Raw genomic sequence first — 16,489 nt, 5'->3', positions numbered from 1 at the left:
GTACTAGCAACCATATAATTTGTCCCTAGCAACTACATTTTGTCCTTAGCAACGGCATTTTTAACCTTATTTTGTCCCTAGCAACCATATAATTTGTCCCTAGCAACCATATTTTGTCTCCAGCAACCATATTTTGTCCTTAGCAACGGCATTTTTAACCGTATTTTGTACCTAGCAACCATATAATTTGTCCCTAGCAACCGTATTTTGTCCTTAGCAACGGCATTTTTAACCGTATTTTGTCCCTAGCAACCATATAATTTGTCCCAAGCAACTACATTTTGTCCTTAGCAACGGCATTTTTAACCTTATTTTGTCCCTAGCAACCATATAATTTGTCCCTAGCAACCATATTTTGTCTCCAGCAACCATATTTTGTCCTTAGCAACGGCATTTTTAACCGTATTTTGTCCCTATCCGTATTTTTAATCATAATTTGTCCCTAGCAACTATATTTTGTCCCTAGCAACCATATAATTTGTCCCTAGCAACCGTATTTTGTCCTTAGCAACGGCATTTTTATCCGTATTTTGTCCCTAGCAACCATATAATTTGTCCCTAGTAACCATATTTTGTCCCTAGCAACCATATTTTGTTCTTAGCATCGTCATTTTTAACCATATCTTGTCCCTAGCAACCGTATTTTTAATCATAATTTGTCCCTAGCAACCATATAATTTGTCCCTAGCAACTATATTTTGTCCTTAGCAACGGCATTTAAACCGTATTTGGTCCCTAGCAACCATATTTTGTCCCTAGCAACCATATAATTTGTTCCTAGCAACCATATTTTGTCCTTAGCAACGGCATTTTAACCGTATTTTGTCTCTAGCAAACCTATTTTTTGTCCCTAGCAACTATATTTTGTCCCTAGCAACCATATAATTTGTCCCTAGCAACCATATTTTGTCTCCAGCAACCATATTTTGTCCTTAGCAACGGCATTTTTAACCGTATTTTGTCCCTAGCAACCATATAATTTGTCCCTAGCAACCATATTTTGTCTCCAGCAACCATATTTTGTCCTTAGCAACGGCATTTTTAACCGTATTTTGTCCCTAGCAACCATATTTTGTCCTAAGCAACGGTATTTTTTACGGTATTTTGTCCCTAGCAACCATATAATTTGTCCCTAGCGACCATATTTTGTCCCTAGCAACCATATTTTGTCCTTAGCAACGGCATTTTTAACCGTATTTTGTACCTAGCAACCATATAATTTGTCCCTAGCAACCGTATTTTGTCCTTAGCAACGGCATTTTTATCCGTATTTTGTCCCTAGCAACCATATAATTTGTCCCTAGTAACCATATTTTGTCCCTAGCAACCATATTTTGTCCTTAGCAACGTCATTTTTAACCATATTTTGTCCCTAGCAACCGTATTTTTAATCATAATTTGTCCCTAGCAACTATATTTTGTCCTTAGCAACGGCATTTTAACCGTATTTGGTCCCTAGCAACCATATTTTGTCCCTAGCAACCATATAATTTGTCCCTAGCAACCATATTTTGTCCTTAGCAACGGCATTTTTAACCGTATTTTGTCTCTAGCAACCACATAATTTGTCTCTAGTAACCATATTTTGTCCCTAGCAACCATATTTTGTCCTTAGCAACGGCAATTTTAACCGTATTTTGTCCCTAGCAACCATATAATTTGTCCCTAGCAACCATATTTTGTCCCTAGTAACCGTATTTTTAATCATAATTTGTCCCTAGCAACCATATTTTGTCCTTAGCAATGGCATTTTTAACCGTATTTTGTCCCTAGCAACCATGTAATTTGTCCCTAGCAACCATATTTTGTCCCTAGCAACCATATTTTGTCCCTAGCAACCATATTTTGTCCCTAGCAACCATATTTTGACCTTAGCAACGGCATTTTTAACCGTATTTTGTCCCTAGCAACCATATAATTTGTCCCTAGCAACCATATTTTGTCCCTAGCAACGGCATTTTTAACCGTATTTTGTCCCTAGCAACCATATAATTTGTCCCTAGCAACCATTTAATTTGTCCCTAGCAGCCATATTTTGTCCCTAGCAACCATATTTTGACCTTAGCAACGGCATTTTTAACCGTATTTTGTCCCTAGCAACCATATAATTTGTCCCTAGCAACCATATTTGTCCCTAGCAACGGCATTTTTACCTGTATTTAGTCCCTAGCAACCATATAATGTGTCCCTAGCAACCATATAATTTGTCCCTAGCAACCATATTTTTAGTCATAATTTGTCCCTAGCAACCATATTTTGTCCTTAGCAACAGCATTTTTAACTTTTAACAAGTATAAATGTTTATCAAAAACTCAGTTTGACTTCTTGTCTAATATAAAACAACGGGTAGTAAAAATGTGGACCAGCCACACAAATATACAAAATAACAGTGATTGTTACAAAAAATGCTAAAAAAATTAAAAATTTACGTCAGCAACGGGAGAAATAATTTGTTTTGACCGGCTTTGCAATATTCGATTATCACAAATACGACCAGAAAGTTCGGGAGGAAACGACTTATGTTTGTTCGCTGTTGTTACGTCATAATCCATCCACATGACGTCAGTGAGAAAGCTCACGATAATCGACACAAGTAAAACGCTTAATGACGTCATAACCAAAGCATTGTTTTGTGTTGTGGAACGACGCCCGCTATTGGCGTCATCGCTCCAATTGTCTGACCTTATATTCATGACGTCATATCCTGTGTATGGCCTATAGCGCTGCCTAGTGGACAAATAATTTTCTTCGCTGCCGTCAAATGGTGTCCAATTAAATTTGAATATGGAATCCAGATTGTTTCTTTCTGTGACGTCATAAGCAGGCGTGGGCAACCGATTGACGATTCGAATATGAGATCGCGAATCTACCGAATCCAGGAATGCACCCTGGTAATATCGGAAGTACGAATCATCATCAAATCTAAATAGATAAAACAAACGTTATTCAAACGAAACTATTGTTATAAAACATTTTAAAATGATCTTTTTAAAAGAAAACTTAAAAAAAACTATGTTAGGGTACTTTATTCTTCATATATTAGATTTGGGCAAGATGATCAATGTTTTCATTCCCTTTTATCGTCCTATTTGATAGTGGGAATAAAAATTACAGAACTATATAACCGTATCCTTATTAAATTGTAACTCGGCATAAAAAATGATATCTATCTAAGAAATATTACGACATGTTTAAAAACAGGCAAACAAAACGACAGTCGTTAAAACACGCTACTGGTAAAAAGGACTTGAGTAAAAGTGTGTAACAAACGTGGTTGCTAAATTCTCAATAATGCTACGTACCTCTCTTCTGCTTGGTTTACCCAAAGATTTTGAATATTTTTGACCTCACTAAATACGTCATCATTTCGAGAACGATTCTTTTTTTTCTTTGTTCGGCGTCTCAAACCACGTGACTTGCTACGTCGTCGCTCGCCAGATTTCCGACTAGAAAATAAAAAAAATAGTTTAGGAAAATTTCGCTTTTATGTAAATCCCCAAGTATAGTACTGGGGGCATATTTCTATTCTAAGTCTGTAAATATTTATTTTTTCTACCAAATAAAAAGATAAAATAGAATAAACGGATCATCCTATACCCCAACCTACTATATTAACAAAAAAGTAAAATTACTTAAACAAAATAGTAAAAAAAACAAAAATTTTCTTCAAAAAAGACCCCAAATTTATACATACACACTGGGGAACTGTGGAAGCAGTAATAATATCTCTTTTATAATAAAAAAATAAATACTTTTGTCTCGTCTTCCGTCCACCTTGTCTTTTGTGCTTCCGAATGGGGTTTCCCCGTTTCCACGTCATTGGCAATGACGTCACATCGACAACTTTGTGCGCTCTGAAGAAATCAAATAAATTTTAACAAATTCGTATTAAACAAACTTTTCTTAAACATCCCCACAAAAATACATACGCGGTAACTGGTAAGTGAACACGAAATGTATAAAAAAGAACACCCATTTATAACGAATGTCGTTGCTCCGTCCCGCGAGGATAAATAGGTTACATTCATGGTAACTTGTAAGCGGGCATGAGGTGTATGAAACAGAACTGTCGTAGCCCCGCCATGTTAGGATAAATAAGTTACATTCATTTATCCAATCGTTTATAAAACAATGCCGAAAGTCATTGCAATAACAGCTCAAATATTTGTGTAAGCACAAACGCAAACCTTGGACCGAAATCGGCTTCAACTCGTTCGATCTCGTATCCTTCCTTAGTGAGATAATCTATGACGGATCCGTTGCCTAGGAAATGACCTGGAATAATACGTCATCGATTAGCTAAACGTCATTAATAAATTGCGTCACATTTTTGGGGGGAATAAGTTACGTTAGTCATTAAAACATATTTTAAATAATTTTTATTTGCATAATCTATATTGAACAATTGTGTATAACTTGTTTATCCGTGCATGGCGGGGCGTCGACGGTCTTATAACATGGGTGTTCAGTTTCATACACCTCGTGCCCGCTTGCGAGTTACCACGTATATATATTACACTATCAAGGAGCATTATGACGTAACAAACAGTAACAATCGTTGTCGTCAATGGGATTTGAGCCAATCTGGAATTGCAACTTATAAAAAGGAGTGTGTAACTTTAATTGTTGTTTTCTTGACACGGATTGTCAAGTGGCAACCATCAAAGCGGAGGGCGACAACCCCGTAATCAAAAGCTTAAAACCCATATGAGGTAATCCGTACAAGTGGGAAGAGGCAGCGAAAATAGCGATGAACGAAAATCGAGAAATATCTGCTCCAATCCAGTCTTATATGGTAGAATATTTCTTGCAAAATTTGCTGAATTTTTTTTCTTAATTTACGCGACAGGAATTAAATTTCCGCCGCAAATAAAACTTTGTTCCATTTATAGCAATTCGCATTTTCGTAATTAATGATTTTCCGGTTAGTTTTGCGAAAAGTGTTAGTTACTCAGCAAGGTGGCACCGTGGGTTGAGTTACAAATGGTAGGCGTCGAACTAAAGTGATTTTTAAAGTCTGGTTTCCCTGCATTCCGTGAATATTTAAAGGTGCATACGGACAATCCACGAAAACGGAAACACTTAATCACTTTTAGAATAAAATCAAACAGGCATATAAAAGTGGGGTAAGATGGTCCACGTTTTCATTCTATTTTCTCATTCCATTTGATAGTAATAAACGAATATTTACAGAGCTATATAACAGTATCCTCGCGATTCTAAAAGAGCGTTGTTAATTGTTTCATAACCTAATTGGAAATATTTCGTTGCTAATGGTATCCCATATTACCCCACACTACTATTTATAGTGTCTGTTCTTATTTCACATAAAAAGATCCGCCAAAAAAAGGGTCTTTTTGAAATCGGGTATTTTTTCTATACCATTTCACATTCAATCGATATATGCGACCAATACAACGGCAAGAGTTTAAACAAACACATTTTACTCTTCACCATACGGTAATTTAGACCACACCATTGACGTTAAGTTATCAAGATTTTACAATGAAACCAGTCGCTATGTTTAGGAATAGTTTCTGCAAAACCTGCCGCAGGGAAAAAAACAAGAAACCCCCGACAAAAGTCCAACCATAAAAACCACTTCAGTCTAGATACCACGCTAAGCATGGTGGCTTATAAGCCATTAATAGCCTGATGTTTCTACAAGAGCTCTTGAGTGGCATATCAAGATGACGCAGCATGTTCTAAAAACGTCCTGGGAACTAAATTTAACTTTTCATGAATCGATAATTATAATAAGAAGGTGTTTGACAACAAAGCAGATCCTTAATGTGTTGATGGGACTTGTAAACTCGAAGTGTGTGTAAAGCACTCCAACGGGCGGCGGTACATCAAAGGGACTGATCTCTTTTTCATTGGTTTGTTCAAGTAATTTACAAACACGTCGGTCTCTGCATTGAAGTAGTCACTAGTCACCTGCGTGAGGAGCTGTAACATTATCTGCCAAGGAAGAACCACTGCTTGCCATTGACAAATTAGCACAAGAGGAAAGCAAACACAATCGGAGATTGGTAACTTGCTAATACTGCCTGCTTTGAGAATTCTATCTTTAAATTAAAACCAAGCAAACTTAAAAAACAACAAAACTCTGAAACAAATAAAATGAAAAGTTTTTACAGCCGCAAAACAACATCTCCTAAAAGTGTAAAAATCCGAAAACAATTATATTTATCTCTTCGATAAGAATAACAAAAATCAAATTTAAAAAAAAAACGAAGAGAAAAAAAATTAACCAAAAAATACAATATTTATAATATATTTATTGTAGTATAATACAAGCACTTGCGGGGTGAAAAACGACAGTCGTTAAAACGCGCTATATATATTAGCTCTGTATTTCGTAAAATACTTAAGTTTATGGAAAATATTCTTAGTTTACTACCGAATGGAAAGATAAAAGGGAACAAAATGAAACACTTAACCCAAACAACAATATTAGACCAGTTTTTAGCGATTTACTTTTTTTAGGTTTAAAAGATTTTTCTGCGAAGCCAGCAAGTTTGGAACTCGGAGTCAGTTTATCCATGTGTAGTGCATCTCAATGGCTCTTATGGTAGATTACATTACTCGATGGGTAAATACACAGGGTCGGTTCCTTTGATCTTACAGAGGGACTCCGAACACTTGTCCCCCTTTATTCCATCACAATCATCTCATTGTGACGTAGAGTGGATTTGATTATCACGAAACCCAGTTTCTTGTGATGGAATAAAGAAAGATTTTTTCACCCGTATTGGTGGATTGGTTATTCTAAAGCGTTTGGGGCGCTATGAATCGTAGTGAAAAGTTATTTTATAAAATAAATTAACAGTTTGAATTGACGTTTTTAATTTTTTTGTTTCAATTTTTTAAACTTATTCCTACGGATGCAAAATTGAACATCTTCGTTATTAAATAATTATACTTTATTAAATAGCCCAATTCATTGTTTGGTTTTACACTTTAAATATAATTAGCGTTTTACCTAGTGCTATCTATATTTGCACGAGATTACGAACTTAGCTAAACGAACACGCATGTCAACGTATTTTTCAAAATACTTCACATAATTGTGGAGCAGACAAGTGTTTTTAATTTAACCAATAAATTTCACCACAAGTTTTTAGACTATTTTGCTCGCAGTTTAAATATTTACCAACAACATTCAAGTTGTTCGTGAGCAATTATATCCATAAGGCCAACAGGGCATACCAACTTATAACAGAGCATCGCCCACTTACATAATGAACAGTTATATGCAACCGCCCAGCACGATTTACGAACAATTTATGGAATTTTTAATGTTTATAATCAAACTTAGAATTTAAGTTACAGAATTAAGAGTCCAGAAAATATGACAATTATTCTCGAATTACGTGATTGTCGTGGTAACAATGGGCGTTGTGGTTTGTTCTAGAATTCTTTGTGACGTGTCGTGCCACCCACAAACTCACCAGGTGTTGGAATAATTAACCACAAAGTTACAATTTAAGATATATGGAACTGAACAGATGTGTTATAACCACTGACGTTGTCCGCCACGTGAGGATAAACAAGTTACTTTCATTCATTCATTCATAAATTAACACATGCGGCAACTTGTAAGCGGGCACGAAGTATATGAAACACACGTGGTTCAGATACTGATAAAGAAGTTACATTTACTTATTCATTTTCAAAACTGATTGGTTTCGTTTGAGAGTTGGCAACGCCTCACAAATGCTATTTGTGACGTATAACGTGTAATTATGACGTGAAATGTACTTTATGTCAGTGAAACTAATTTATATTTTCTTCCAGGTGAAAGAAATTTATTGTTAAAATTGTGACTTGGTCTAAAAATATAATATAAAGATACTCAAAATGTATCGCATAACCTACTCTATCAATAAAGTAGGGTGGGGAAAGATGGGACACTTTTTTATTCTATTTCCCGTTCCATTTTGCGGTAAACAAAAACACTCAAAGAATTATGAAACCGTATCCTCGCGACTCCTATCAACCGTTGTTAATTGTTTAAAACACGATCAGGATGTTCGGATATTATGTGCGAAGGTTGTCCCATCTTCCCCTACTCTACTATTTCTATATATTTAGCAAGCCATGGAGCAATACGTTAAGAAACGTTGACTCGGAGGTTTTTCGCAAGTTCGCGGTCATTTGTCATCGACGTTTAACAGTCTGCAGCTAACTATGAGTAGACATGTCGGCGCTGAGTTCGTGGATGTAACTTAACTCTGTGACGAACAACAGACGTAACGTGGTTGACTTGCGATGTGAAGCAACGTTGGGTGTTCGTGGGCAACGTATCAGTATACAGCACCACCACAACACTGGCGACATGGTCACTTACATTCAAGGTCTAGAACTCGATCTCCCAACGATGCGGGGTCCGATTCGGGTTTGCCAATTCGAGATTTTTTCAAGTTTGGGGCACTGACTTTATAAGATTTTCAGTTTTAATGTAGAGTTGAAAAATAACTTTAACCCGCAGCTGTTTGCCTCGAAAAAAACTTTGGCGTCAAATTTCATCGAATAAAAAGGTCGTCAAAGGACCCGGAACTAAAGGAATTCAACCGATGAACAATTTAGTTAAAATTAAGCGCAAGCAGATCACCTGTGCTATTTCAAGTGCGTTAATTAAAACCAATGTTTCAATTTTGCATCCTGCATATCTCAAGCGACGTCATAAAGTATCTGTGACGTCACAAAGAATGATCGCGTGTCGCGGTGACTTTAACCAACAAACCACAAGTTAAGTGAGCAAACAAACGAACATCTGTACCCCCCCACAAATCCCGCCACCGCGGTTAGTTTGCACGTCACAATTAAACGCTTGATTTAAACAAAGGGAGGCGTCGATTGATGAGAACTACCGCGTATCCACTTTAACGTTCAGTTTCGGTACAAGGCTCGCGCAATCATTTGGACATGTCACGAAAAGTAAACTAGCTGTCATCCGCTTTAACTACAGATAAGACCGCTTGCACATTATTGTTTAAAATCACATCCAAATATTCCAGGAATTTAGTTCAAATATTTCACCACACGCGTTTATGTTGGCATAAGGATTATATGTACCACATATTATACAGCGAAAATATCTTGGCCTTTAAATAAACTATATAGTAGGATGAGGGAGAATGGTACAACTTTTCATTCTATATTTTTCCGATCCATTTGCTAGTAAGCAAATAAAATTCAAAGAGATATAAATCCGTATCCTTACGACTCCCCTAGACCGTTGTTAATTCTTTATAAAAACACGATCAGGATATTTGTATATTATGTGCTGAAGGTGTCCCATCTCCCTCAACCTACTATATATGGCAATACGCAGACTCTACAGCGAAAATTTGCAACATGTTTTAGTGGTTTAGTCATTTTGAATCAACAAATCAAATAGAATCTTTGGTTTGGCATTTTAGGACTTGAATAGGAATGTAAAATTGTACACAATAACGTAATTTAAAACAATATTCAAAGTATGTTATAGACATGCACTGCATTAATTCAATCCTATTTTATATGAATAAGCTGTTGCGCAACGAAGCACGCCATAGGACCCGGGATTTATACCAGAGTTGGCCAAACGTACACCCCACAAACGGATCGCTTACGATATTTTTCAGCACGCGTTCAAACTCATAAACCTTCGGTTCCTCATCCTACTAAGTTGACATGAATTATTTTACCCCCTGCATCACTTGTGTACATTAGCAACGTATAACGAACCTCCATACCAAACTACTATAATCCAATTTCACTTACGACCCCAAATATAATCCCATACCACACAAAACTTCCAAGAAACCACAGCGCTATTAAATAACACAGCAGACGTCGGCTTATATGTCTGGGTGGGGAATATAGTTGACGCTAATCCTAAAACAAACTAAACCAAAAGATATAAAGACTCGGTACACAAAAATCGAGGTTTTTCAGTTTTTCACAAAAGATTTCAGTCGATCCCGACAAATTTTCGTCGCCAAAAAAACGTTACGTCATCATCATTTGACGTCGGCAAAGTCTCAATACGTCACAATTGCCGCTCAGTTGAACTCTTGTTTATATTAAAAGGTTTCAAATTTCTTGATTGATGACGTAAAATGTCATTGTTTTGCTTTGTTTACGTCACAAGCCATCTATTGTTAAGAAATAATCGAAAGTTTTTTGAGCATCCGGTAATTTGAGATAATGAAATAATTGTAAACAAACAATTGAAACTTTTGTTACGTCATAATACCATGGCACGTGGCATTCTAACTTATTACGTACAGACAATCGTAATGTTTATAAAAACTTTCGATTTCACGCTTTTATTAAAGTTTAAGGGAAACTGAAATCTATCTTCTAAATCGAATTCTCTGTTTTTATAAAGAAAGTTTTCAATAAACTTTATAAATTTTAAAATTTTAGAATATAAATGATAATAGTAGCTATATGACGTAAATATAAGAATAACAAACATTCTTATGACGTAAACAAATGGAAAAACCGTTGACGTTTTTACGTTTTAAGAAAAAAAAGTTAGCGCCCTTGTTGAAAATTTTGGTTTGCGTGTGATCGTAGCAGTTACATGGGATATTCTATTCAAGCATGCTCTTCAATGCTCCTTGACCTTTAATATTTACGGCCCAAACCGATTTCGTAATCGGCGGGGGTCAACCGCGTCCCGACCCCGCCAATTTATCAGATTTTTCCCGGTCTCCCACAAAATATTCTCAAATTGCGCGACACGGGCTCTTGAGTGAGCGTGTTCGGTTTCATGGTAAATTATTTACGGAAACACTGGGGAAATACACCTGGAATCACTGATAGTTGGCAAATAAACAGCTAAAAGAACGTAATTTGTTGTCGTCGCATCAAACAGCCTTAAGTAATGAACTGTTTCCCTACTTACAGCGCTGACTGTTTACAAAACATAATCACTAAATTACGCCGATACTGAAAGCGAGTATTGGCAGTGACGTAAAACGAAGATTAGACCGATTTACTCAAGAACCTTGAAGCGCTAATGTCACTAATTTAAGACCAAACTCCATACACACTCATACGTATAAGCCTCACGAACGCTCAAGTGTAAATAAATTTTCAGTACTGTGGGGTAAGATGGATACCGTTGGCACATAATATACTACATTTCATAATCGTATTTTTAACAATTAACAACGCATTTTAAGAGTCGCGAGGAAACGGTTGTTTATGTCTGTAAATATTCATTGCTTACTACCAAAATTGGGCGATAAAACAGAATGAAAACATTGGCCATCTTACCCTTACTTACTACACATAAGCGACCGCTATGTTGCTTTCTATCAAACTTAGAAATTGTTTAAACTTATATGTAATATGTATGCTTACATGTAATGGGCACGCATGTACTTTACAAATGGGCACGTATGGCAAACTCACCGGCACCGAACGCGAAGAAGAGACTTTCATCTTTTCTTCTCCGGATCAAATCCTTGACTCTCGTCGCCATCCTCTTGTTTCTACGGAAGATTAATTCCTCCTTCAAGTAATCGTCTATCTCGGACGCCATCGCGTTATCCATTATGATGTCATCGTTCGTTACGTCATTTGACACGTCATCATCGGAATTTTGATCGGAGCTTCTTAGAGTTGGTAGCTATTTTAATTGGAGGGTAAATATATAATGCAAGTACACTATAAACACCTTATGCAAAATATGATAAAAACTTTGTCCCAAATTATTGAAAGTTGCTTTACTTTATGGAAGTAACGTGGGTGGACTCAAATATGTTATGTTTGCGGGTGTGGGGGATTTAAAGGTTAATATATAATGCAAGTACAATGGGGACAAAACATAGATCTGATTCAAAGTTTTTTGTTAATAAATTTAAATTAAAATTCCTTTCAGAAGATTTTTTTTATTTAGTTATCTTATTACGTATATAACAAACTTACTTGTGACGTATCCTTTCCAAATAAAAGCGAACTTAGATCCCCACAATTGTATTTGTTCACCAAGTCATCTGATGAGTATGGAACCTTTAACGACCCTCGTCGTATCCGTTCTTGTACAAGTAGTGTATGGTTCAATGCGAACAGTGCCTGGTAATAAATGTGAGCGTTAGAGTGGATGCGATGTAGATTGGTATTAATTTCAGTCACTATTGCTTAACCTTCTGTAATTTGGTAAATAAAGTTATAACACCGGTGTTATGCTCCGCATACATCTCGTGCTCGCTTACAAGTTACCACTTATGTAACTTTGCCGGTATCCAGCTATTTGTTTTCTGTGAGGGTAACATCGCTGGGTTGGAGCTTAGTATCCTCTGACGACGACGCGACAAATGGGCACGTAAGTAAAAAAAAAACGTTGACAGAAAAATAATCGGGCACGTGAGTTTACATGACAAGAAATTTCAACCAACCTGAGAGATATTAAGTCCGTTGAAGGGCTCACATTGTTCCTCCACCGTCTCTATCGCCCCCACGTGTTTCCCCATCACCCCCGCTTGTCGAGCAAGATGAACGTCAAGTACCGGAAGTCCACGTGACCGGATATCCGGTTTGGTGAGAGCGTTTATCATAAGCATGATCCAGATGGGTCGTTTACGTTCCCAACCTCCAGCTATCTCGTTGTACATCAAGCTGGCTGTGAGTCCTGGTAGGTAAAGGGACCATGTGAATTTTGGGGACCATAAATGAAAAGTTTTATAAGCCTAGAAAAAAAATCATAAAATGCATTTTGCTTTGGGTTTAATATGTTTCCATGGGTTCCGGTATATAAGGGTCCGTGTTGTACTGTTGTTAAAGGCATTTTACCCTGAAGAAGCGTCATTGGTGCTACTATACCTTAGGCTAACATGAATATTTTAGTAAAAGAATATAACTTAAAATATTTTTTTATTTTGTTCCCTACAGTTGCTCACATAGTTGCATACACACTTTAGAAGGCCGATAATGGCTTGGGTTCAAAATGGAACGCGTACGTTGGGGCCACTTAGCATATACCGCCCAACTGTGCAACTAAAACATTGTTTATCCATAATCAAAGCCAATGCACGTATGGAGCATGAGAGGCCAAACTTAATGTTGATTAAACAAAGGGAACAGCCAAGTGTACGTACTCTACAAAGTAGGAACGTTGTGCATTTATTTTGACTCGTATTTGGACAACAAAGTCACCAAGGAGTGCTAACCATTGGCTTTTAACAAAAGTCAAAAGTCAAGATAACTGATACTTGAACATTTTGGCTTTAACTTTCGTTTTAAACATTTTTTAAAGTTTTAGCACGCGTGGCATGGTATTTACTGTGATAAAGTGACCTAAAAACAATATCAAAACGTCAGTTCGGTCATAACTTGCAAGAATGGCGGTTTCAGAATAAAAATTTTCGCCAACATTCGGGGAAGTGGACTTTCATATATACAATGTTGGGGTAATGGGCCAACTCTGGCCTAAATCTCAAGTCCATGGCGTGTTACACTGCAGGACCTCACACACGTATAAGGTAAACCTACCTTTTTTCATTTGCTCTGACGTCACCCAAGACGGCATCGCACGTCTGACGTAATTAAGATGACGTTTCAACCGAAGGTAAAGATCCGGTGGAAGAAGTTGTTTGATCTCTGAACCAACCGGAAGTCGCTTGCATCGGGAAAGCGCCATCCCTGTTGTGACGTCAGTGAGGTCGAGTTCGAAATAAACATTGTCGCTTTCGTCGAAGGCGCGCTGTAGAAGAACAGAAGAATCAAACTTAAGAAACAATCAAAGAAACGTACAATTAACATTTGTATAGTACTCGGTTGTAAAATGGGACAACTTTAGCACATAATATCTCAACATCTTGTTCGTGTTTTAAACAATTAACAACGGTCTTTAGGAGTCGTAAGCATGCCATTTTATATTTTTTGAATGTTCTTTGTTTACCACCAAATGGGACGAGTACATAGTATGCAACGGTGTCCCATTTTACCCCACCCTACTATATATAAATCTTATATGAACCTTACCCTTGTATTGGTTGGTATATAATCCCACACCCTCGTATAGGGAACATGTATTGTACCAAAGAAATAAACGGGAGGTTCTCGCTTCAATTTCCACAGGAACGAATTACGATGTTTCTAGAGAGAAATGATATAAAAATGTATAAGTCGACAAACCATGGCCTTAACTTTAAGTCTCATTGTGTGCGTAGGACCCCACCCATGCAAAATATAGTAGAGTGGGGGAAGATGGGACACCTTTAACACATAATATCCAAATGGCATGATCGTGTTTTAAACAATTAACAACGGTCTGTGGAAGTCGTGAAGATAAGGTTTTATAATTCTTTGAATGTTTTTTTATTACTACCTAATGAAAAGAGAAAACTAAACGAAAAAGTGTCCCATCTTCCCCCACCCTACTATATTAAATTAAAAACAGTTAACCTACTACACAAAGGGTTCTATAGTTTTTCACACAAAATCTCAGCTTCATAAGAAAGCAACGTTTTAAACGATGAAGCCAGCCACTCTAGGCGTTGAAACAATTTGTCATCGAGTTGGGAAATTACGCGGTTTTACTTGTGCCTGCACGTCACCACAGAGCTGCGCTGGAAGCAGTAATTAAGTCTTAAACAAAATCTTGCGCTTTTTAGGATGAAATTGAATCTTTGTTCAAGTTTACAGTCAACCAAGTGATGAGACAAACTTTCGCCAAAACTAAATTATTTTTTTGCTGCAAAATCTTCAATGCAAAAGTTAAGGCTTATACCGCAGGTGTCTAAATAAGAAACTATAATATATGTCTGTTATGTTCTAATTACGCTAAAGACCGAGCATCTAAATTTATAAAAAAACTACGATTTTTCTTGATATTTACCAAAATTTCTCACAAACCGCTATTTTGCCTTAGAAATGATTGTAGTCATATACACGATAATACAAAACCGCTAGTAAGTTCACTACTTTGGAAAAGTTTGCACAATTATGTGGTCATTATTCAATTTGAAATGGCTAGCAGAGGCAATGAGCGAAAATAGTCATAAATTTTATAAGGGTGAGGTCTTATATATAGCGAGTCATGCCAAATGACCTGGGATACAGGCCAGATCTGGCCCATTACTTTGCAAAGGAAAGGGCTATGCTATAGCTAGAATTCGAAGTTTTTCAGAAAGAAATTAAAGAAATTGTAGAAAGAGCAAAAGTATTTTTTATGAAGAATAATTATGATTGAAACTGAAACTCCACGTTTGTAGTAATAGCAACGTTTAATGACGGTGGCTTAACTTCTGAAATGCTTTAGATTGATTGATAATTATCCGAAGCCATAATTAACCGGCTCAATGTTAATCTTGATAAAGTAGAAACCTCGTGTTCAAAGTTGTAACAAATTTATTTAAATGAATGAATAGAAGTTGGTTCATTCTTATATGGCGGGGCAACTACAGTCGTTATAACACGGGTGTTCTGTTTCGTACACCCTGTGCCCGATTACGAGTTACCAAGTAACTTATTTATCCTCGCATGACGGGGCAACGACAGAGGTTATAACACTGGCGTTTTGTTGGTTTTTCAAATAGTTTAATATATTTAATTTATACGCTTTGCTTTTAATCTATGGTTTAAAATTTCCTTATTGCACGGTATAGTTCAGTTTATTTGTATATACTATTGTGGTGTAAGATGGATACCGATGGCATAATATCTCTTGTATCCGTGTTTTTTAACAAATAACTAAATACTGATGCTGTATCGCCGAAAAGCAGACGAAACATTGGTCCTTTATAAAGATCACAGAACAAACAATTTCCAGAAAATCTTTCTCACTCTACTAATAATAAAAAATAGTTAACCACCAATATATACACCCACCTCACGAAGACATGGGTTTTCAATCTTCGTAGCTTCGCATAAAACAGATATAGCGATCACGAAAATATATTGTAAAATTTTGAAATTCATTCTATATCGACTGTATCTGTTTGAGTTATGAATATAAATATTAAAATAACAAAAATATTTACGCTGTACATGACGTATTGATGACGTCGCAATGACGTAGAGAGCAAAATTGACTATATTTATAACTAATTTAAATACCCATAACTGCAAAACGAAACTGACGCCACGTAGCTTTGGTTTACGCTGTAACTGAAATAATGAAATATGTGTCTCTCTTTCGGCGAAATTATTCGTATTAACTGGAGAATTCAGCGTTCACACGCCGCGCAAAAGATCCTTTCTCTCGGTGTCTCAGATTCGCCGGCGTATTTATTACAGCGTGAACGGTGCAGTAAAATTAGCGGTGTTCTATTTAAGTATAAATCTACAACTACCTTGGTGGGCCATACGTCAAAGCGTTTTACTTTTAAATCTATTCCTGCATAATATTTATCCCAAAACTTCTAACTACAACAAAATTTGCTCTCTGACCTTAAAGTACCGGTACCTTCTTTCATCTCTACCTATCTTAACGGCATCAGCGCCTAAACCGTTACCGACGCTGCTGAAATGAGCAACAGCCGAC

At 36.6% G+C, this 16,489-nt stretch overlaps 1 protein-coding gene across 1 annotated transcript; it reads right to left on the bottom strand.

Moving 5' to 3' along the window:
• Positions 1–2,312: 2,312 nt before the first annotated feature.
• On the bottom strand, positions 2,313–15,966 carry LOC149736040 (metalloprotease TIKI1-like). The gene is made up of 10 exons (XM_089878405.1): positions 15,835–15,966; positions 13,987–14,100; positions 13,495–13,705; positions 12,402–12,634; positions 11,932–12,078; positions 11,416–11,632; positions 4,188–4,275; positions 3,753–3,854; positions 3,303–3,446; positions 2,313–2,922 (listed from the first exon to the last, which is right to left on the bottom strand). Exons 1-10 carry the CDS (start codon positions 15,922–15,924, stop codon positions 2,418–2,420), a joined length of 1,851 nt encoding a protein of 616 aa, XP_089734531.1. The 5' UTR covers positions 15,925–15,966; the 3' UTR covers positions 2,313–2,417.
• Positions 15,967–16,489: the final 523 nt, after the last annotated feature.

Source organism: Ciona robusta, chromosome 5 (assembly GCF_009617815.1).
Source record: "Ciona robusta chromosome 5, ASM961781v2".
NCBI lineage: Eukaryota > Metazoa > Chordata > Ascidiacea > Phlebobranchia > Cionidae > Ciona > Ciona robusta.
Note: the sequence above shows the minus strand (reverse complement) of the source record. Positions and strands in the feature narration are given on the sequence as shown.